The sequence below is a fragment of the Atractosteus spatula genome, chromosome 2, assembly GCF_055471065.1.
Source record: "Atractosteus spatula isolate fAtrSpa1 chromosome 2, fAtrSpa1.hap1, whole genome shotgun sequence".
Lineage (NCBI taxonomy): Eukaryota > Metazoa > Chordata > Actinopteri > Semionotiformes > Lepisosteidae > Atractosteus > Atractosteus spatula.
Window position 1 is genome coordinate 38,886,899 of NC_142707.1, and position 21,758 is coordinate 38,908,656.

Here is a 21,758-nt window from a genome sequence, read left to right on the forward strand (position 1 = left end):
AAATGTACACCAAAGCCTCATCTTTATTGAGGCTTTGGTGTAAATTTGAAAATCACGGGAAACTATTAGGTAGAAAAAGAAATTTTGAAAAGCTTGAATAAAAAGGAATTTGAGCAATCTTGTTTCAAAGAAAAAAAAATCCAGCATACAAAAAAAATCTAAGAAAATACATTTCTAGATCCACTGTCTCTAAAGTAAAGTTGGGTATAATTTATGATTCATATCTATTCCAGTGAATTATTTACCAATATTATTACGGCAAGTTTAGCACTGAATTCAGTGACATTAAAATATTTCTGTACCTCATTTTATTTTTATTTTCAAATTACAATACAGAATGGCATTATAATGGAGTAATACTTTCCAGAAATACTTGTCAGAATTAACTGAAACCTAACATTCAACTGAAATGGACACATAGATCCAATATTTACACTACAGCCATTTAAAGCATTTAATTTAAACATCTCTTCATGTGCACTTGACAGATTTTTAAAAGATTAAAGCTAATTTCTCACTGTTAATCAGTTTACAAAAAAAGTTATTACATGAAATACCGACAACAATACACACTGGATTCCTTATTGATTTTTTTTTAACATTTGCACATGTAAAGTATTTTTTACAAAAAAAGATCCCACTGAAATATGCTTTGCAGTTTACATCCTTCAGTTTCCAGACTTATGTCAAATGAGCTCTTTGTCTGAAGTCTAAAAACACATTTGCATATGTATACATTTCAGATAGTATATATTACCTTATTTTCCCCTTTGTCTTTCATTTCAGGAAAAATCTATTAACAACCATCTATTAACACTTAGATGCTTTTTCCTGGTGAGGGTAATGGCAACTTGGAGCAAATCTCAGAAGCACAGTCTGCAATGCAGGACTAAAACTTTGATGGGTCTGTCATAGTACACACATACAGAGAGAATTCAGGAAACTATAGCACATCGAGAAAATCCATATGTGCAGAGGGAACATGCAAAGTCCACACAGAATGAGTCTGTCTATAATTGAAACCAGAACTCAAGAGATTCCAGACAGCGGTACTATGTACCGCTTATTTAAAAAAAAAATCACACAGCATTTGCTCAAAAATTAAGTCAGTGATAAGGGACTGGGAATGCCTAACTACACTGTGATTTAGTAGACTTATTTTGTTAATCAAATAGTAGTATTATTGTGTTTAGTTCAGGTAAAGATCTGATAACCTTCAAAGAGATATTCCCTGTAAATAGGTGTCTGTTAAACAAAAGCATAATAACAAAATACACATTTTGTTTTGGTAAAATTAGGGATGTTTAGTTGATCACAATTTATAGAAGTGTTGTTCTTTTACAATAGAAAAAAAAAACTACGGGAGTGCCTTACAAGAAGACAATACTGAAAAGACTGCAGGTGTTCCTGCGTGCCACAAAAAACTTAATCTGTTTCTCACCAGTAACAGGTGGGAATTTCAAAATTATGCAAAGCAACAATGTAAATGTTGTAACTTTAATTTAAATCAAGTGTTGATAAAAAAAGCAACATTCATTCTAACAGCTTTTCGACAACAAAAACATTATGCATCTTGTAGCGAAGAACTAGTGACATTTTCTGATGAAATTTCCATGGCTTCAACACTTATGTTCTCAGTCATATTAAGGCTGGAGGCTTCTGCGGTAATGGGGATTGAAGAACTGCCAGGGGTCTGTTCAGACATATCTGCTGTGATACTTATGTCACTGGAGACGGGGGTACACACTGAAACAGGAACTGAAACAGGGCAAGCAACTGCAACAGGATTTTCTATGGAGACAACTGTGAAGCCGCCAAGCGATGCATGGCTAACCACTGCAATGGCTTGACCATTGGAGCTCCAATCTGCAGCGATGGTCACAGGCAAGGCCTGCTCAGTCACAGCTTCTGTGCTCACATTTGCTTGATTGAGTGCACTTTGACTAACAATGGCTTCTGAAATCGGCACTACCTTGTCCTGCTGTTTACTCACATCCATGTTGCCTTGTTTCATTCTTCTCTTGTGGCCACTTTCCACATTCCCCTCCAAAACTACCAGATAGTTCTTCCAAGGGGTTTCCTTGTCATGAGTCTGTTGATAGAAACAAACCTATTGTTTAAAGACAGTGACCTTTTCTCTATAATATATTCCAGGTTGTCATTGCAAATTAGAATTTGTTCTTAATTGATTTAATATGGTGAAGAACCTCTGGGATTTCTCAAGGGATGTTTCTCGATTTATATCAATGATCTAGATTCTGGTGTTGTGAATTAGTCATGTTAGGAAATGATACCAAATTAGGAGGTTTAGCAAACGCTGTAGAGATGCAAAGGAAATTCTTGAAGATTTCAATCAAATTCAAGGCTGGGCAAACGTCTGTCAGATGGCATTTTAATGTAGATAACTCCATCCACCCATGTCATCCAATTCAGGGTGGTCCCAGCAAGCACTTGTCGTAAGGCAGGTTACACCCTGGACATGACGCCAGTCCATCACAGGGCACAAACAGACACAGAAAAGAACACATTAGGACCAATTGTCCCAGAAGCCAATTAACCTACTAGTATGGCTTTGGATTGTGTGTGGAAACTAGAGCACCCAGAGGAAATCCACATGAACACGATGAGAACATACAAACTCCACTTACTTAAAACCACAGGTCCAGAATTGAACTGTGGGCCCCAGTGCTGTAAAGCAGCAATGCTAACTACACCACTGTACCACCCCTTAAGTAACTCATCAGACAGAATTTAAATCAGGGTATGTTAGAATTACACAATACATTAGTAAGATCTCATGTAGAATATTGTGTACAATTCTGGTCATCATTTAATAATAAAAAATCAGTGCTCCAGAATCAGGTTAGAAAAGAGTGACCAGATACATTTCTAGGCTAAAATTAATTACTCCGTTAGGCTAAAATTACTAAATATTTTTGTTTTGTTTTGAAAGGATCCAAATATGCAGTGCTAAATTCAGTACTTTATTCCACTGAATATTCAGAATCCTGCAAGACATTAACAGAGTTAAATCCCAGCGGATATCTTCTGAATCAAGAGTGAAACACACATCAAAGCACAGAAACTAAGGGGAATTGCTTTTAAAGCTTGGAAGAGGAGGCACATCTTCAGATAAGGTGTTGTGGGAATCAAGAGCAAGCTACACAGTCATGTTGTGAAAACTGTTGCCATTACTTCATTACAGAAATGCAGTAAGATGTAATATCAGACTCTTAAGAAAGAAAATGAGATACTTGACTCAATTCCAGTATAAAAGACAAATGAGGTATTGGAAAGAAATGTCTAACTCAGTTTAACCTCCTACACCATTGTGCAACACAGAACACAACTGTTGTTAAGTTACAACAATTTGTAAATATACGATAGCTTTATATGAAAACTTAAAATTTCACAGATAGCTATACTCTTACCACAGTGGTTCGGAGAGCTGGTCCTGGATGAAAATTAATCATTTTAATTCCAGGTAATCTCCACGTCTTCAGTGCTAATTTATGTTTTAATTGATCTGCTTGCTTGTGTATTCTTTTATTTAACATGTTTCTTTGGTCAGTTGTAAGTGTCAGAAATACTCTTCTTTCATTGCTTATTTAGCCACTCCTTAACTTGCAAACTGTGGATGGATTTCTGACTAAGCAGCTCTTACTACTTGATCATTTTATGGTGGACAGACGCAGATAGGAAAGACACAGTGAGCATTTTTCCTTCTGAAGAGGTCCAATGTGTTACATTTGAGGCAACACACCTGAGTGAGGGTAGTTCTCAACTCAGAAATACATACGAGGTTGCTACCAATTCCTAATCATGCTGACCTTTTAAGAGGTGAATGCAAATCTATAAATGTGCCCTAAAAAGAATATTGAAATCAGCCTGCAATTAAGAACTTTGCTGGAACAAAAATGAGAAGAGACACGATTCCTCCAGGAACAGGGTCGAGAAGTGTTCTTACCATAGTATGTCTCCGAACAGTAGACTTGTCTGTGAATGTTCGGCGGCACAGCAAGCACATGTATGGCTTCTCTCCCGTGTGGATACGGTGATGACGCTGCAGAGCGTTGAGCTGAGTGAACTGCTTTCCACATTGGTCACAGCAGTATGGACGCTCCCCTGAAACCACAGATCATAGCACAGGTGTTACAGGCCAGTATGAATCCTGACAAAACACTCACCCTCAGTCATAGCAGTAGTGTACATGGTTTAACACTGTATAATAAGTCACAATATAAATATGTTATTTCTTCTTAACACAGCAATTTATGATACCACCATTACCTTCTTTTTCAATAGATACCTAAAGTGATTGTTTTACATATTGAGAACAGTATATGGTATCTTATTTTCATACAGTTTGATATTTATAGTTTGAAGTGTTACCTGTATGCACTTTCATGTGCTGGTGGAGTGAGTTTCTTTGTGCAAATGCCCTAGAACAGACTTCACATTTAAATGGCTTGGAACCAGTGTGGATTCTTGCATGGTGTTTTAAGTACTCCTTGGAAGCAAAGCTCTTTCCGCAGTTCTCGCACATGAATGGTTTCTCTCCTATGAAGTAAAAAGTACAGTAAACACAAAATCTAATAGGACAATTATTTTCCATTTTGGATTTGAAATCCCTAAATGTACATAATCAATATTATACAATTAACAGTGATATCACTGTACCTGTACACATTATGGTTGTGACACCTTTATAGTATTCATGCACTTTGCCCAAAATTATAAGAATTTTAGCTGGACAGAGTAATGGGCAGATTAAATAGTAAACTGAATTTACATTTAACAAGAATCATTCTCTACAGTGAGTGCAGATAACATGAAATTTGAAATTCCAAAAGAGTTTAAATTCACAAATGAACAAGAAGGCTCCACAGCCGAAACATTGCGTTTTCTTTCTTCTCTTTTCAGCATAGAATAAACCTATTACTTGTTCCTTTACAGTACTATACTATTATTATTTGATTTGACAGGAGTCTAAAATATTCAGGCACCATCAACATTTGTCTGGAAAAGTAATTTAGTTCCAGTGATGACAGATACAAAACAATTCACCTATAAATCATGAATCAGTAAAGGTTACTACAATAAAAACACACTGGATGAGCTTGTTACTTATAAAAACGAACAAAATTAAAGTAAGTAATATGGGCCAATGGCTTCCTATTAAAACCTTTGTGATGTTTTATAAAGTGCTTGACCTCACACTTTACAATTTCTGTATCATGCTTTTACATCGTAAGCATTTTACCTGAGTGACATCTCTTATGGTAGGCAAGCATGTGGTTTTGCGTGAATCGAGCACCACATTCATCACAGGAAAACGGTTTTTCACCAGTGTGGGTTCTATAGGAAAAAATGAATTAAAGAGGTAGATTTTCAATTCCCTACAAGCATATAAATATATGATGAAATCTTAATTAATGTAATATAAAAAAGCAAAATGAATCTGATGTGGAAGATAAAATAGGTGTGCAAGCTTACTGTATATTCAAATTTCAATTGGCTATATTGACACAATCAGTTCAGGAAAGTTTCTTTCCTCAAACTTTAACATTTTTTAAATGAACAAAAGAAACAATAGGATTATTCCAATAAACTTGGTTCGTTCTTGATCTTTTTTTTATTTTACATGAGTTTTAACAAATATGCTAACAACACAGTATTTCAATCTGACATAAGCACAATTTTATTTACAGTGAAAGCCATATGATTGAAAGATTACGCAATCTCCATTTACACGAGGCTCAGGCCTCTTTTAGACCAGGCTTTAGAAAATCTAATTCACAGCATACTCCAACACCAAACACTGTACTTCATACTAAAATCCCCCAGAACCATACCTGCGGTGTGTCTTGAGCGCGGACGTCTGGGAGAACTTGGCTTTGCAGTCTGGACACTCATATGGGCGGTCTCCAGTGTGAGTTCTCTCATGAAGCATGAGAGCCGTCTTGGAGCTCAGTGCCTTCCCACAGATTTGACAGTAGTGCCTCTCTCCACCTCCCTCATGCACCTGCCGAATGTGCCTCTTCACATCCTTCTTGCGCTTGAAAGCCTTGTTGCAGACGTCACAGGGGTAAAGCCGCTCGTCACTGTGGACATGACGCTCATGGATTTTCAGGTTGCAACGGTTAGCGAATGTCTGATTGCAGGTACTACAGCGATAGATTACTTCCGGCATTACACCGTGGCTCTTTTTGATGTGTTTAAGATAGCTCTTCTCATATTTAAATCCCCGCTGACACGTTTCACACCTGAACAACCCACCCCGCTTCTTCTTTTCACCATCTTCCAGGTCCCTGGCATTCTGGTTTTCACCAATCTCAAAGTCCACATCATAGAAATCGTCTTCAACAGGATCCTCATCTTCATTATCAGCCACATCGGATTTCTCCGCGGCTTCTGCTGTTCCCATAACGTTATCACAAACATCTCCTTCCCCGTTTTCCCTGTCATCCGGTTGTTTCACCCCAGTTTTATCAGTAATTTCCACTGTTGGAGCTTGGCTTGACAGCTCATCTGCCACCCCCTGCTGGTCCTTCAACTTTCTGACATATTTTTTTTTAGGAATGTCTACGAACACTTTGCGGCCTGCAAGCCTTGAACTTAACCTTCTGCTCTTTGTTTGCTCATCTTTCTTCTGCTCCCTTTTCTTTTCTGTTTTCTGTGCTGTATTTGCTTTCTCATTCCCAGTCGCTACAGTACTTAATGCCAGTTCCAGGGGGTTTTCTTTTAGAGGAAGCAAACCTTCTTTTGTGCCAGCTTCATTTTCGACATTTTGTGATAGGTTGTTTGCTTGTATTCCACTTGCTCCTTGTAAATCAGCAGGTTTCAACTCATTCACCTGCTCGCAGGTGTCCACCAAATCCTGGCATTGCAACAGTTTTGCAATCTCGAGTATGTTGCCAACTCTACACTTTTCAACTTGTACTCTGGAGGTGTAGACAAATTCAAGGAAGCAGGTGAAGTCTGTAGCTTCCATTTGCTGCAAGCAGACTTTGGAAGATTTCCCGTTCACCTCATCTTCACTGAGGAAAAGCTCTTTGAAGAACTTACTGGTTGCTGCTAGCACCGTCCGGTGGGCTTCAAACTCCTCCAGTTCACCGTGGAAGTCCACTTGAATGGTAACGTCACATAACTGTCTTGAGAGCCGCAGTCTGTGCATCTCATTCAGCACATTTTTATGGTAGGACTCTGAAGTTAGCTGAACGAGAGTGTTGCTCATGTTTTGTCACTTCTGGTTATAAGTAAAAAAAAATCAAACTTGTTAAAAAGTTCATGTTTACTGTAAAGCAAATGTAAGTTTGACTACCTGCCATAAAACAATCATAATTAAGAAAAGCAAAGATGCTTCCTATTAAAGTGTACACAAGGATCAAACAAGAACTGCTGAATATGGTTGTAATTCCGTTTTCTATAGAAAATGTTTTCTATAATTTATTCCAAAACTCTTTCAATGCATATGCATTCATAATATGAAAGCAAGCATGGGCTAATCAGCTTGCTGACTGAAGATCTTAAACCTAAAAAAAACAAACATTTATCAAACTGTTTAGAACATTGTGGATTGGAATGTCTTTCAAATTAAACTATGTGATCAATTATATTTTCCAGACTAGCACCACGAACAACATCATGCTGAAAAGAGATGTAATAAGTATGTAACGTTATGTGTGAAATATAGGAGAAAATGTAGTATTAACGATCTATTTCAAATAACATCCAGTTGCACTGAAATTAGAGAAGTTCAAGTCAATAACGTACCAGTTTTTAACTCAACGTTGAATCGAAAAACCCTAATAATATGTTAGTACTTCCTTTAAGTTTTTACTTTGTTATATATAGTTTCTTTATTTTATGGGTTTTGGAATTATTTTTAGAGCAAACGTTTAAACTAATTTTAACTATGCCCTCGGATACAGGTAACTAGGTAATGATGCTGTTTCAGGCGTGCCTGATGAGAGTTAGCGATATTTGATGTCACAATTACCTGTAATACTGACTGGAACTGCAGCGTAAAAAATTACCCAGCGCAGTACTGGTTCAAAAAAGCGATTCCTTAAACATTAAACAAGCTGGATATCGCCCAGCAAGAATTTACAGCCTTACGTAGAAATCATTAAAGTAGTAACTGCAAAGTTGAGTGTTTTTCACTTGAAAAGCATAATGTCATATTCTGTTATCATAATTATTTTAAAGCGGCGCAACATTATAGTATACACGATTACTCTGGATTATTATTAAACATGACTACTTTTTATTTTTATTGCAGCTTATACATTGTATCTAATTCATTTCCTCCTGTTCTTTTATGTTGCTACATTAGCCAAAACAATGGTTTATTATTTATGCTTTAAAAGTTACAGGTGCAACTTAAACGAATCTCACTTCACCCGTTAGTTGACAACTACAAGCTACACTGCATATAAGTGCAGTAAACGAAGACCAAATGAAACTGAACCCAGCAAATACAAAAGGGCGACATTACCTATTTCATTGCATCTGCAGTTGTAGCAGACAAAAAAAAAAAACGTTTCAAGTCCACAGGCCTAAAACTTTGGCCATGCATCAACACAAAATCCTTAATATTTCGCAAATATTAAATGAATCCATTGCTCATTCTAATCTATTGCCAATTGTAAATAAAACTTTTCAGTTCCTTTTTAAAGAGCAAACCATGACGTTGCTCTTCTGTCAAAACAACAATAGTAGTAAAATCTAGGATTTCAAGTCTGAAATATTTTGCAACCCCAAGTCACTTTTAGAAAAAAAAGAATTATCGCATAACACTGGTAGCAGCGAAAAGATTATGCTCTCTAGAAGTACTGGGAGCACATTTGTGATTTTCGGTTTCTTACCGTAAGCTCGGTAAAATGGCAGCCCATCACAATCTTCAGCAATACCGTGAAGTGTATTTCCTGTAAAAATTGCACCCAGAACGCCTTGGTGCCTTTATGTAGCAGCCATGTTGGAGATGGTAATGTGAGGTAACGCTGCGAGTGCTTTCCAAACATGGCTGCGAAAGATTAAAGAAAGGCGGAGTGCGGTTAAAAAAAAGCAGTTCAGGAGCCAAATATACATTACTTTGATCAGATCGCGGAAAATAATAGTGATTGTTGATTTTCTACATACATGACCCCACTTCAAAGAAACAAAAGTTAATCTATTACTAACTAGTACTATGTGCTGATATATGTTTAAGATTTATAGTCAGGGTTGAATGTGTAATGTGAAAATGGAAATGGAATTCTTAGTTTTGCCTTTATGCCTTTTTACACCATAAGCTTACTTTATAAAATAGACGTTTTTCTTTGAAACAGCATATCCTGTCTGATGTGTTTACTTGGTCTCCACTCCATATGCAGTAGTGGGTTTTGAGAAGCCTCTTTCATTAATGGTTTTACTCAAAGTATGCATTTAGCATAGAAAACATTGATATAAGAAAAAAAAATCACTCTCGACAAAGTATTGAAGACAATTTTAATTTGTTGAATAAATCACAGTACACAGACATGTTCCAACTCCAGCATAGTGCATTTAAAATAGTGACATTTTTACCACTTCTAATTTATCGTGAACATATCACAATTATTTTATAAAAAACACCAGAATAAAACTTTTTTCAACTTTTTTTAAGTTGTTTTTTTTCCCCCACTGGAGTTGCAAAGAAAAAACACCACAGCTGTGTTCGTTACATTTTCTTAAGACTAATACTGTATGTCCAAGACAAGAATTCAAGTTCAACTCAGAATAACGCATTTACTGTGCTGTCATATTCTTTTGCTTAGAGAAGGCATGTTTTCACAGTCAGGTTTTAAGAATTAACATTAGACAAACTGTTAATAAAAAACGTGTTCCCATTTAATCAGAAAATGCAGTGCACTCCAAAAGTATTGGGACAGCAAAGTAAAAGCTGTTTTGCTTTATAATCAAGCAATATGCATTTGCAATAAAAAGATTAATATTTATAAATATAATAATTTTGGGTTTTCCCATACATTTAGTCATATTAGAACAAAACATACTTTGTATTCAACCCAGTGATTTTAAGTATTGCAACACATTTATTATAAATATAATTCAGTGTGTAAAAATCAGTATTTTGCTGCCTAAACTTCTGAGGCAATAACTGCCCTAACCCCATTAATTTCACCAGATTCTGTGTGGAATCATTTGAGATGGTTTTCTACAGCCATTTTTGAGTACTTGCCTAATCCTGGGAGTGATCTGACGTTAATAATTTTCTTCAGCATGTACAATGCACAGTCAGGTGGACAAAAAATTCAAAAGTTGCCTAACTGCAATTCTGTGTAATAGGAACTAATAAAACATAAATCATAGAACAGAACATTATGTCATTATAAATGGACTCTTATAAATGGATTCATAATTAGAAACTGTGGCCAATAAGGTTGCAAAATAGTACTAAAGCTACTTAATTTTTCAAATTGCTCTGTTAAGCAGTCAATTAAGTCTCAAAAAGTTCACAATATTTTTCAGAATTTATACATTGTCAGAATTTGGCCTTTTTAGGTAAAACGGTAATATCCTAAGATGCTGAAGACTGAAATAGATTCAAAATAAGCACCTTTTTATTCACAATGTAGAATTCACTACATTTATCAAATTATAAAGCTATTTAAATTTCTGAGAGTAGAAATACAGTATTTTAGAATTGTAAGCTACTATAGTGCTATGTATTATGAAGTGTTTGAACACTGGGAATTCTGTTTGAGAACTGCATGATATTTTTCATTTTTGTTTTTTTCTTGTTCTTCATGGGCTTGTTTGAGGATGTCGGCAAAATCCTGATTAACAGGACTGTCCTCTACATAGGCACCTCCAAATGTTTCTATCTTGGACCAGTTGTGATCCTTTTTTGTGGTGAGATCAATCACATAGGTTCTCCACTGTGCCTTTCTGTCATGAACCTAATGATTAAGGATTAAAGAGGAAGACAGTTAGATTTGCAACTGCAGAAACAAGACAAAATGAGAAATGCAATGTTCAACAACAAATGTCATAGCGTTGAAGTCACACAGCTATGTTCAAAATCTATTTTTTGTTTAATAATCAATAGCACAGATTGACAAAAGTATCCATAGGATATAAACACATTGTTTGGCTGGCACATTGGATATCATTACTGCCTCACAGTGCAAGGGCCCTGGGTTCAATTCGAGACCTGGGGTGCCATCTGTGTGGACTTTGAATGTTCTCACCACGTTCGCATGGGTTTCCTCTCACAGTCCAAAAACCTACTGGTAGGTTAACTGACTTCTGGGAAAATTGGCCCTGGTGTGAGTGTGTACATGTCGGCATGACTGCCTTGCAATGGACTGGCGTCCTGTCCTGGCTGTATCCTGCTTTGTGCCTGTTGCTTGCCAGGATAGGCTCTGGCTCTCCACGACCATGAATTGGAAGAAGCACTTATAGAATTGGTGAAAGAATGTCACCCAACTTTAATAATGGACCACATGCTTATAGACATTACACAGAAAGTATTGCAGGTGGGTATATGTCCTAAGGTTTTTGAAGTTGTCACATTGCTGAGACCTGGAACAGTGGTCTTAGTTGCACATGGTCTTAGAAGTGCAATGGGTAATTTCAGAAATCACCACCATGTGCTGCAGCCATTCTGGAAATACAAACCATACAACATTACTTCATTCTTCACAAGAGAGGAAATACATGCCTTGTGAATCATGTTTTACTGTTGATCAAGCATAGCTTCTAATTACTATAAACACTGTGGTAGCCAGTAGGAACCGGATTGGAGGTTCAGAATTTGGAACCATTTGTTTATATCCTGTCAGAGGCCGACAGGATATAGAATTCCACACACCCTTCACTGCTTTTATCTCCGATTTGAAACTGAATGTTGGCCACAGTAGGGATTGACCTGTGTTGCTGTGTGTTTGTTGGTAATGCTTTTGAGACTAATAACAGTTGTACCGCGGTAGTACAATCTTCTGACTACAAACACTAGCAGCTCAGTACCCAGAATTCCTTCAGGCAGTCCATCTAAGAATTCTTCTAAACTGACAAAACTGAAAGGTGAGAACGGCCTCTCACTTACTGAACTGTATATCTGCTTACATGCAAGTGGCAGAGCATTCAAACAACCTGTGGGCTTGAGGACGCTTATTTCATAAAAAAAAATTACTTAATAATGCAGAAAAAAGAAATACAATATTTAAGTTGTTAGAGTGGGGATCTGTATCTGCATGTATGCTGAGATGGAGCACGTAAAAAGTAATGCTGTACCACGCTGAAAAGTAAAAATGAAGAAAACATGTTTTGGATGTGGAGGTGATTGACTTACTGTATATAAGGTAATACTTAAATTGTGCCTAACTGAAGCTTCAGTCCATTATTTCCATTAGCAGAAAACACAAACAGATTTATGTTATGCCTGGCATTTCAATTTGAGAAGTATTGTCAATTGTTTTCTAAGAAGAGCACCGTAGCGTTATCCATCCAGCGTCCCTTACCGCCACATGTCTCCTCAGAGTGGACATGTCCGTGAAGCTGCGGTCACAGGCTTTGCACTTGTAAGGCTTCTCTCCTGTGTGAATCCTCTGGTGACGCCGGAGAGCTCCCTGCTGAGTGAATGTCTTCCCACACTGCTCGCAGAAATAAGGGCGAGTATCTGAAAAAAAACATTAAAAGTCTCATTTGCAAAGTGTTCAATAAAATCTTGATTTTATACAAATTAAATAAAGGGTTAAGATACTTAATTGTCCTAAGATTAGCCAGTTCCTGTTTTGATGCATGGGTTCAATGTTCATTCTTCACATAAAGTATTGACAATAGAAGTCTGTTGCTTTAACATTTGTGTATAGAACGCTGAACACAACCACTTCTGATTACTATTGGTACTGTAATAACCGTTAATTATCATCATTTTTAGACGTTTTACATACATTATGGACAGAGGTCTTTAAATATTTCCAGAGATTCTCAATAGGATACAAGTCAGGACTTTGAGCCACTCAAGGATGCTCACATTCTTATATTAATGCATTCCAGTGTTAACTTGTGCTTTGGAGCATTCTATTGTCTAGAACTTCCACCCAAATTTTAGGTCTTTAGTATACCGAAACAGATACTCCTATAGTACTATGCTCTATGCTCAATTTCCTTCAATCCTAACATGCTTTCCAGTCCCTGGGAAGGAGAAGCATCCCCATAGCATAATGCTGTCACTCCTACACTTGACTGTATGGATGGTGTTGACTGAATAATGTTCTGTATTGAGTAACATTTGGCATTTAGACAAAACATTCCAATTTGGTTCCAATTCGGTCTCAACTGACCACAACATGTTTTACCACATTTTTTTGAGATGGCTTATTTTTAGTAATGGCTTTCTTCTTGCCTGCTTACCATATAGACTATTTTTAGACTATTTTTATTTGATATTGTTGACTAATGTACATTTTTACCACTGAACTCTGTAGCACTTTCAAAGTTGATTCTGTTTCTTGATGACTGAGGAGTATTCAGAGACTTTGATACTTTTGTGGGTCCTTCACTTGATTTTAAAGCTTCTTAGTTTTCATGGTTGAGCCCTTGTTTCAAATTCACTAGCTGACCAAGGAACCTCACAGAGACAAATGCGATTCTGAAACAAGGAGAACTACTATTATAGCGTAGCAGACAGAGGCCAGTCAACTATTTGTGTGGTTACTTACAGTAATTTGATTTTCCACACTTAAGCCTTCTCGACTTTTTCATTTTTCTATCATAATATCTATTAACTTCTTTTGTTATTTAATGTTTGAAGTAGCCTGTGTATGTGACAAATATTAATTACTATTTTAAAATGGCATGACCTCATGCTTTGAAGAAACAAAATGTGAAAACTGTGCAAAGGTCTGAATATTTTTGTAAGGCATGTGTGTGCTGCATCATGCACTTTTGACCAGGTACTCCTACTACCAGCATGCATCACATTGCACCTATGAATGTTACATTTTATTTAATGTGTTTACCTAATCCATAATACTATTTTTTCCCCCTTTTTTGCTATTACTTTGTTCCTTACTCCTCCTATTTTCATATCATCTGTAAATTTAACTACCTTTTAGTTTAAAGAGCAATGGGCCTAAACGAAATCACTGTGTCAGATCATGGCCTACATCCACCAATTCAGAAGTTGTACCCTTAAATGACCTGTTCTCAAAACATGGGAATGAATTTCTGTGGACTCCTTTGCTTTTGAGAGTCAACCATTTATCAGGATTGAAATACTATATGCCATGTTTTATGCCCTAGTGTTATCTACCAATTGACACCACTGAGAAAAAGGCTAAACAAACCTGAATGCACTCTGCTGTGCTGGACATAAGACGCTCGAAGACCAAACGCTTTCCCACAGACTTCACACTTGTAAGGCTTGGCTCCCATGTGGCATCTTTTGTGACATTTTAGGTATTCATTCGTAGAAAAGCTCTTCTCACACACATCACATTTATATAGTCGCTCACCTGCATAAATAACAGCAAGTATATGTGTTGTTTAAAATACTTAGAACAAGTGCTGAACACGTACTTAAAATTGGTGTGTTCCTATTTTAAATAGAAATACACCAGTCTTAACATTTACTCTGTTTTAAATATTGGGATCGTACGGATTTTCAGTAGTTTCCAATTAACTTAGCCAAAATTAGCTTCAATGATAAAAAAAATGTAACAAAATAAAAAGGAAAGTTGAATTATAACACTGCAATAAAACTCACTAAGGAAAGCATCACTTAGTGTGGCACAACACTTTACTCTTTTTTCTCTAAATCAATTTTCCTCAGTGCGATAGAGACGAGACGTGAAAACGGAGTTTGCTGAGGAAGGTAGAGAGGCAGTATGCTGGCTGTGAATGAGAATTTTACCTGTGTGAGTCCTACGATGGCCATTCAGCTTGCCTTTGTCAGAGAAACTGATACCACACACCTCACAAATATATGGCTTCTCTCCAGTGTGACACCTGTGTTCAAGGTGAAAACACAACTCATTAACAACTGTCACTCAATGTAAACATTTAGAAAATTGCTCATTTTCACTTTGTTTAGTTACATAACTTATTACAGTGGGTTTACTTTAAATTATAGCTAATTGCTTATTCGTAACAGCACAATATTATGAGATGTGGATAGTCACAAACCACTGACTAGATCTGAATTTGAATTTTTAAAAACTACTCATAAAACTCAATTTTGGCTAAACAAACATATTGAACATTCAATTAAATTTAACATCACATTAAGGAGAATTTGTTCACAAAATGAGCAACTTAAGGTTCAACAAAATATTAGTTATGCTCAAACTGTAGGTTAAGAAGTCATAGCACAGTTACAGTAAATGTCGTTTTGAAATAAGTTTAAATGGAAAAACAGCAACATACTCTCAATCCCTCAACTCTGAAGCAAAGACATTTCTGAGTGATTTTTATACCTTAACTATAGCATAGAACATATATATGCATATAAAGTCATGTTAGGAAAAAAGACATCTATTCTGAATATATCCTTTGTCATTGCAAACCTTACAAAATGGCAGCTATCACACATTCTTTAGAATTCTAATCAGTTCAAATGTAAAAACCCTTCACTGCCAGAGTCACACAAAAGCTTTTAATATATGAAGGGAAAAAAAAAGTCCAACTGAATTTGAAACTAATAAGCACCTTAATTCTTGGTCAGTCATCCCTGATTTACATCCTTATAAGTCTCACAAGGAATATCACAGTTAAAACAAAATATAGTAAAACACCCCAAAAAACACTTTTAAAACATGGAATATGAGGAAGGAACACCAAGGAAAAGTAAAGCAAATACACTGTGAAAATTATGCAAATCATAGTGGTAAATGATCATAAGGGAATACAACCTGCAGGCTTTACATGGTGATGAGCAGAACTAACCTCATGTGGATCTTGAGCTGCGATGGTTGAGCAAACCTGCTGTTACATACAGAACACTGGTATGGTTTCTCTCCAGTGTGAGTCCTCATGTGAAAGACGAGAGCTGTTCGGGAGCTCAGGATCTTCCCACAGACGGAGCACAGCGGCCTCTTGACCCGGCCTTCATGTTTGCGAACATAGTGAGCGCGGACGTCCCTCTTACGCTTGAAGGTGGCACCACAGAGGGTGCAAGCGAACTGGCGCTCCTCTGTGTGAACGCATGCCCGATGTTCCTTCCAGCAGCTGTAGTTGGCAAAGGACCTTCCACAGGTGTCACACTTGTAGAATTTCTCCGGTTGGCATTGATGAACCTCCAGGTAGTGAGCCACAAACCTCCTCCTCAGAGTGAACTGGCTTTCACATTTATCACATTTGATGACATACCGTTCTTTTTTGGATTTCAGGACCAGGGGCTCTGACTCTTTTTTCTGTTCCTCTTCACTGCTGTTCTCATCCTCCTTGTGATCTTCCTCGAAATCTGACCCAGAACAGGAAGGATCAACATCTTCTCTTTCATCATGATCATCATTTACATCACACTCACCATCCCCCCCTTCTATTAGTTCAGGTGGACTTTGATTTCCACTCTCTCCATCACCGTGGGCCCCATTTTTATACAACTTTACTGCATGTTCTGCAACACCTGTCCCCCTCACATCTGTCTGGCTGTCTGTTTTCCTCTCATGCTCACAGTGTAAATCAGTATCTTTTGTTGTATCTGCCTCCTTTACAGTACTCTCTTTTTGTGTAGATGGTGTACTACACTTTCCTTCAATAAGAAGTGTCTCATTACTGCAGACAACAGTCTTCTTATCGGCTATGTCATAGATTTTTTCATCGTTTACAGGTTGTCCATCATCTTGTACAATATTGGCTGATGTATCATCATCATCATTTGAAAGAACATGTTTCCAGTAAACAGGTTTGGACTTCCGCTCTTTAGCACATAGATGAATTTTCCTGAAAGAAAATTAAAGACCTATAGTAGATCAGAATATTAAAACAAAGAAAATATTGCACTATCATCAAAATTTGAAATTGTTTTCATACCCCTGAATTTCCTGTTATCAGTAATCTTGGTTTACAGTTATACATCTTTTTACTATTAAAGTTATTCATAAAAGATACACAACTTGCAGGTCGTAAGCATTTGGGCAAATGCATGTGTCTGGATTAAGAATTGGTTTTAATAAAAAAATAGATAATACAGATAAGATAATACTCCAATCGGGGTTACATAATTAGTTGAGTATCACAGGTACTTGATCAATCATTATATCAATAATAAAGATTCCGCTATAGTTAGTAAAATTGTTAAGATAGATGCTGATACTAAAACAAAACAGCCAGCAAACGCCATAGAAGCAGTAAATGAAATTCAAAAAGATTTAGATAAAATTCAAGACTGGGCAAAATCCTGACAGCTGATGTCTAATACAGACAAGTGCAGAATAGTACATATAGGAAACATATACCTTACTCTCTCTCTCTATATATATATATGCATAAATATATGCGGATAGAGTCTATCTAGACTTAGGTGTGTATATAGTGCACAACGTGACCACGGTCTTAAATCATTTTTAATGACTGGAGCCATTTTGGGGCTCTGCTGCATACTGAACTTCCAACACATCATCCCACAGAGCTGTTTACCTCACATGTGTGTTGAAGGAAGATTTCTGCGCAAAGCTGGCAGCACAGTCTGTGCACTTGTATGGTTTCTCTCCTGTGTGAATTCTGATGTGGACGGTGAGTCCACCCTTTGAACTGATGGTTTTGTGACAGAAAGGACAGACCTGGGGCTTTGTCTTTTTCTCATGGACCCTCCTGGTGTGGTCGTTAATGTCTTTGGGGCGTTTGAATCTCTTGTCGCAAACGGTGCACGCGAACAGGCGTTCGTTGCTGTGGACCGTCATCCTGTGCTGCCGCAGGTTCTGATGGTTCGAAACTAGTTGGTTGCACATGTCGCAGCTGTACTTCACTAAGACACTGACCTTGTGCTCTCTGCTCATGTGCCTCTGGTACTGCTTCACAGAATTAAATTCCTTACTGCATTTGTCGCAGACATAGGTTTCTTCATGCCACTTCAGCACCCTTCTGAGAGGCTTCCCGCCTGCACAGCTGGAATCCTTTTCCTCATGCTGTGGCTTTCTGACAACCAACCTTGTTTCCCACCCAGCTGGGTCTTTCAAAGATGTGTCTGTTTTATTTTGGGAATCATCACACCCGTTCATGTCACTGTCCTTCTCTTTAATTTCTGCAGTGTGCGCAGATGGTTGTGAGACCATCTTACGGAGCTCCCTGTTCTCTTGGCGTTTTTCTTTTTTGAGCTTTGTGTCTGAGGCCTGGTCTAAGGATGAGCTCTTGGATCTCCAAAGAATACCTGGTGGAGATGAATCTGACTTGGTCGCTAAACACTGGCCAGAAATGGAGCCCACACAAGCATCCAAAAGATCACTGCAGTTTAGCTTCTCTGCCACTTCTTTTACTCCCAGCAGCTTAGCTGGTGAAATCTCCACTCTAGCCGTGTAGATGAATTTCAGAAAAGCAGCAAAATCCTCAGTGCTGATATCATGCAATGTCACAGTGGTCATTTTGTCACCAGAGAGCTCCTCGCTGAGAAACAGCTCCCGGAAATAACTGCTGGAAGCTGCCAGGACAACTCTGTGGGCTGAAAACTCCTCATGGACGCCATTTTGTTCTGTATGTACAATCACATCACACAGATACCCAAACTCATATAGGGAATGGAGTGCAGTGAGCAGGTTAGCAGCCATGCCTTTGGATTCCATGGTGATTTTAATAGTCTCCATTCTGCCAAAAGAAGTACAAAAAATCCACAGGTTATTTAGGTTATTTACAAGGAAAATAAGATTTTTGACAACGCACCCTATTAATGACGTGAACACCTTCAAAACAATATACTAGGATTCCAAGTGACAGAATAAGTTCAATTAGTACAGCTTTTTTTTAGTATACTGCCTGGTGTACTTGCATTCAGACTAAAAGCCCCATTCTTACTAATATATATTTTCTCCACTTCTGATAAATCAGAGAGATTTCTACAGAAATAAGAAATTACATCCAGTGTTTTTAAACAAGTTCATTTTCTAGACTTTTTAAGACTCCGCTGCTACAATGAAAGTGTTTAATATAGTTAGAAGAGATATTACTGTAAAATAAATGCAGTTTAACAAAACATTTATCACATTTCATCAATTTATTATCTGTAACGGAGGGTACCATTTGATGTGTGTAATGCTACAAGACTCCATCTTACAACATCCTTTATCATTTTGGTTTTCACTCCTATTTTAAGTCCTTTTTATTCGTCAGGAACAAAATCTGACTGAATGGATTTCTTAAATCAAAAAATGTCCTTAAGAATATTTTATAAAACAACAAAAGGAGAGCTATAAACAGCATTAAAACTATTTGGAACAGTAAGTAAAATATCACATGCCACAACAAACACAATAACCCTGAATGAACAGTGATGCTACTTATTATTTTAAAGGATTACACATAGTAACATAGTGAAGTCTGTCAAGAACTACCATTTCCAATTAATATTCAGATTTTTGTCCTGTTTTATTTTTACAACAACCATTTACTTATTACCTTATGAATTATAGCCAGTAAATTGTAACATTAAGAGTAAAGGAGTTATTATGATCATAAAGACAAGATCACGGACACTGTATTATACATACTGTATATACTGTATAACGTGTATCGTGTGTTGTGTGTATAGACTACCCGTGCAAACACACTTTCAAAATATACTGTATATATACTAATATACTGCATTTTATGCAGCTGGGTACACGTTAAAACAGTGTGGAAAATCTAGTCACAAGGCACCGAATAATACTAATTATTAGGTACCCCACGGAACTGTAAACTTCTGTAGTACTGCATTGTATGTCAACTTGTTCAGGTCAGATTTTTGTCTGTCCCCTAATCAAAAACACAGTCCTTTCAAAATCATTGTTAAAATCCACATAATTTAGCGCATTATTTATAAAAAAAAAAGCTTTGCACAAAACTTACCCGTTTGTTATTCTAAGAATATCCTTCCTTTCATGAAAATGAATGGAAAAATACACCTTCGCTAATAGTGGTGTTCAGTACCGCTAACGCGGTTCATCCACGCTTCATTACGGCACAGGATGTGAACGCATGGTCTGATTACATTTGGTAAATTTCAGTCTCTTTACAGTAGTCTGGTTACGTTCAGCAGCGTCGATTTGTGTGCATTTGGATGTGCAGAAATCCTGCTCAGCTGTTCACTGTAACCAATTGGCAAACGCAACCTGCCACAGTGTGACTGTGAAAGGAGCCTTAATGCGCCTGTAAGTGAAAGTGAAAACGCAGCGCTGCAAGGCCGCCACAGACGGAAGATTTCCGGGGCACAGTTGCTTTAATATCCCTGTGTGGAAATGCTTGAGGCTGTGATTACAATCTAAACCTACATTTGCCGTATTCTCAGTCACCAATCAGAAATGAGCTAGTGAGAGGTCACAGAAGACATTTTTACGACGTTAGTAGTTGTGGCAGGCGGCATATTCGTATAGCAAATTGGTTTCACATTAGGCTTTGTAGAAATAATGTTCCAATAAAGTTTTTATACGAAATAGTTATTTACGCAGTTTATTGTAGGATAGTAATATAACACACGATTTTGGAACCTGCCCATTTTTACAATACTATTGATATTTACTGCACAATTTTTTTGAAGGATTGTTTCACTAAGGCGAAACCTCACCATTGGCCATAAAGGTGTTTAATTCAGTTACGCTAACATTTTCCTAAACTCTCTTCGCCAGTGGTTGGAAAGGGTGGTTGAAGGTAAACTCCGGATGCCGATGGAACACGTTTCTATCCTAAAACTAATACAATAATTATAATTGTTTTATAAATAATTTCGTTTTATAAGCCTTATACAAATGCGGTAATATTTATTTGAACCAAGCGAAAATGCAAGGTATAAAGGGTTTTCTAAAATTGGGTTGGAGTTTATATTAAATGAGTTATATTTCACAAGTATTTTTCTTGCATTTTTATTTAGGACTTCACATTAGAAAATCATGAAGTATAAAAATATACTTTCAATATACGTTGCAACAAATCTATAGAGTAATTTTAAATTTCTAAAGAGTTTAACTATATTTTGCTTATTTTAAGTGACCACCAGATGGCGCGCAGGATACACTGTTTAATTAGGGCAAACGCAAGTCAAAAACAGTTTTTAAAATCAATTTATTTCTTAATAAATATTTTTGGGATAATAATAATAATTGCTTACACTTATGTAGCGCTTTTCTGGACACTCCACTCAAAGTGCTTTACAGGTAATGGGGACTCCCCTCCACCACCACCAATGTGCAGCATCCACATATATAAAATATAATTTACTTTCTTTTTTCTTAGAAAATAAAGGCGTACAGTTAATGTTTTAGAATCTTGGACAAACAGAAGACCTTTATAAGATCACCCCACTTCTTATTTCTAGACAGACAAGTTCAGATGTTTTGTTAATTCTGTTTTGACAGGTGAATGGCTTATCTATTATTTTGTATGAAATAATAAATCAATACCTAAGACTAATTATCTCATTAGTCTTAGGTTTTTATTTATTATTTCATACAACAATCCACAAAGCTTTAGGAATGCCCACTGTTTTTTTCCCATTAGTTTCCATATTGTTAACCAAAGCCCTTTATCATTAACATATTTCATTTGTAAATTTCCATCTTAGAGCTCTGGCATCAGCTCAATCA

The 21,758-nt window shown here is 36.9% G+C and overlaps 2 protein-coding genes across 4 annotated transcripts; both read right to left on the bottom strand.

Annotated features, from left to right (window-relative positions):
- Positions 1-291: 291 nt before the first annotated feature.
- gzf1 (GDNF-inducible zinc finger protein 1) lies at positions 292-8,922 on the bottom strand. Of its 3 annotated transcripts, none has more exons than XM_088908790.1 (6): positions 8,871-8,922; positions 5,856-7,249; positions 5,264-5,358; positions 4,393-4,560; positions 3,968-4,125; positions 292-2,092 (listed from the first exon to the last, which is right to left on the bottom strand). In XM_088908790.1, the coding sequence occupies exons 2-6, from the start codon at positions 7,235-7,237 to the stop codon at positions 1,565-1,567; spliced, it is 2,331 nt and encodes a 776-aa protein (XP_088764916.1). In that variant the 5' UTR covers positions 7,238-7,249; positions 8,871-8,922; the 3' UTR covers positions 292-1,564. The 3 variants fall into 3 exon arrangements, with proteins under 3 accessions (XP_088764916.1, XP_088764917.1, XP_088764918.1); XM_088908791.1 differs by lacking the exon at positions 8,871-8,922 and adding an exon at positions 8,501-8,577; XM_088908792.1 differs by lacking the exon at positions 8,871-8,922 and having other exon boundaries at positions 5,856-7,304.
- Positions 8,923-9,475: 553 nt separating this feature from the next.
- Positions 9,476-20,301, bottom strand: LOC148839668 (uncharacterized). The gene is made up of 7 exons (XM_088909018.1): positions 20,029-20,301; positions 17,629-18,789; positions 15,934-16,932; positions 14,903-14,997; positions 14,337-14,504; positions 12,507-12,664; positions 9,476-10,943 (listed from the first exon to the last, which is right to left on the bottom strand). Exons 2-7 carry the CDS (start codon positions 18,786-18,788, stop codon positions 10,713-10,715), a joined length of 2,811 nt encoding a protein of 936 aa, XP_088765144.1. The 5' UTR covers position 18,789; positions 20,029-20,301; the 3' UTR covers positions 9,476-10,712.
- Positions 20,302-21,758: the final 1,457 nt, after the last annotated feature.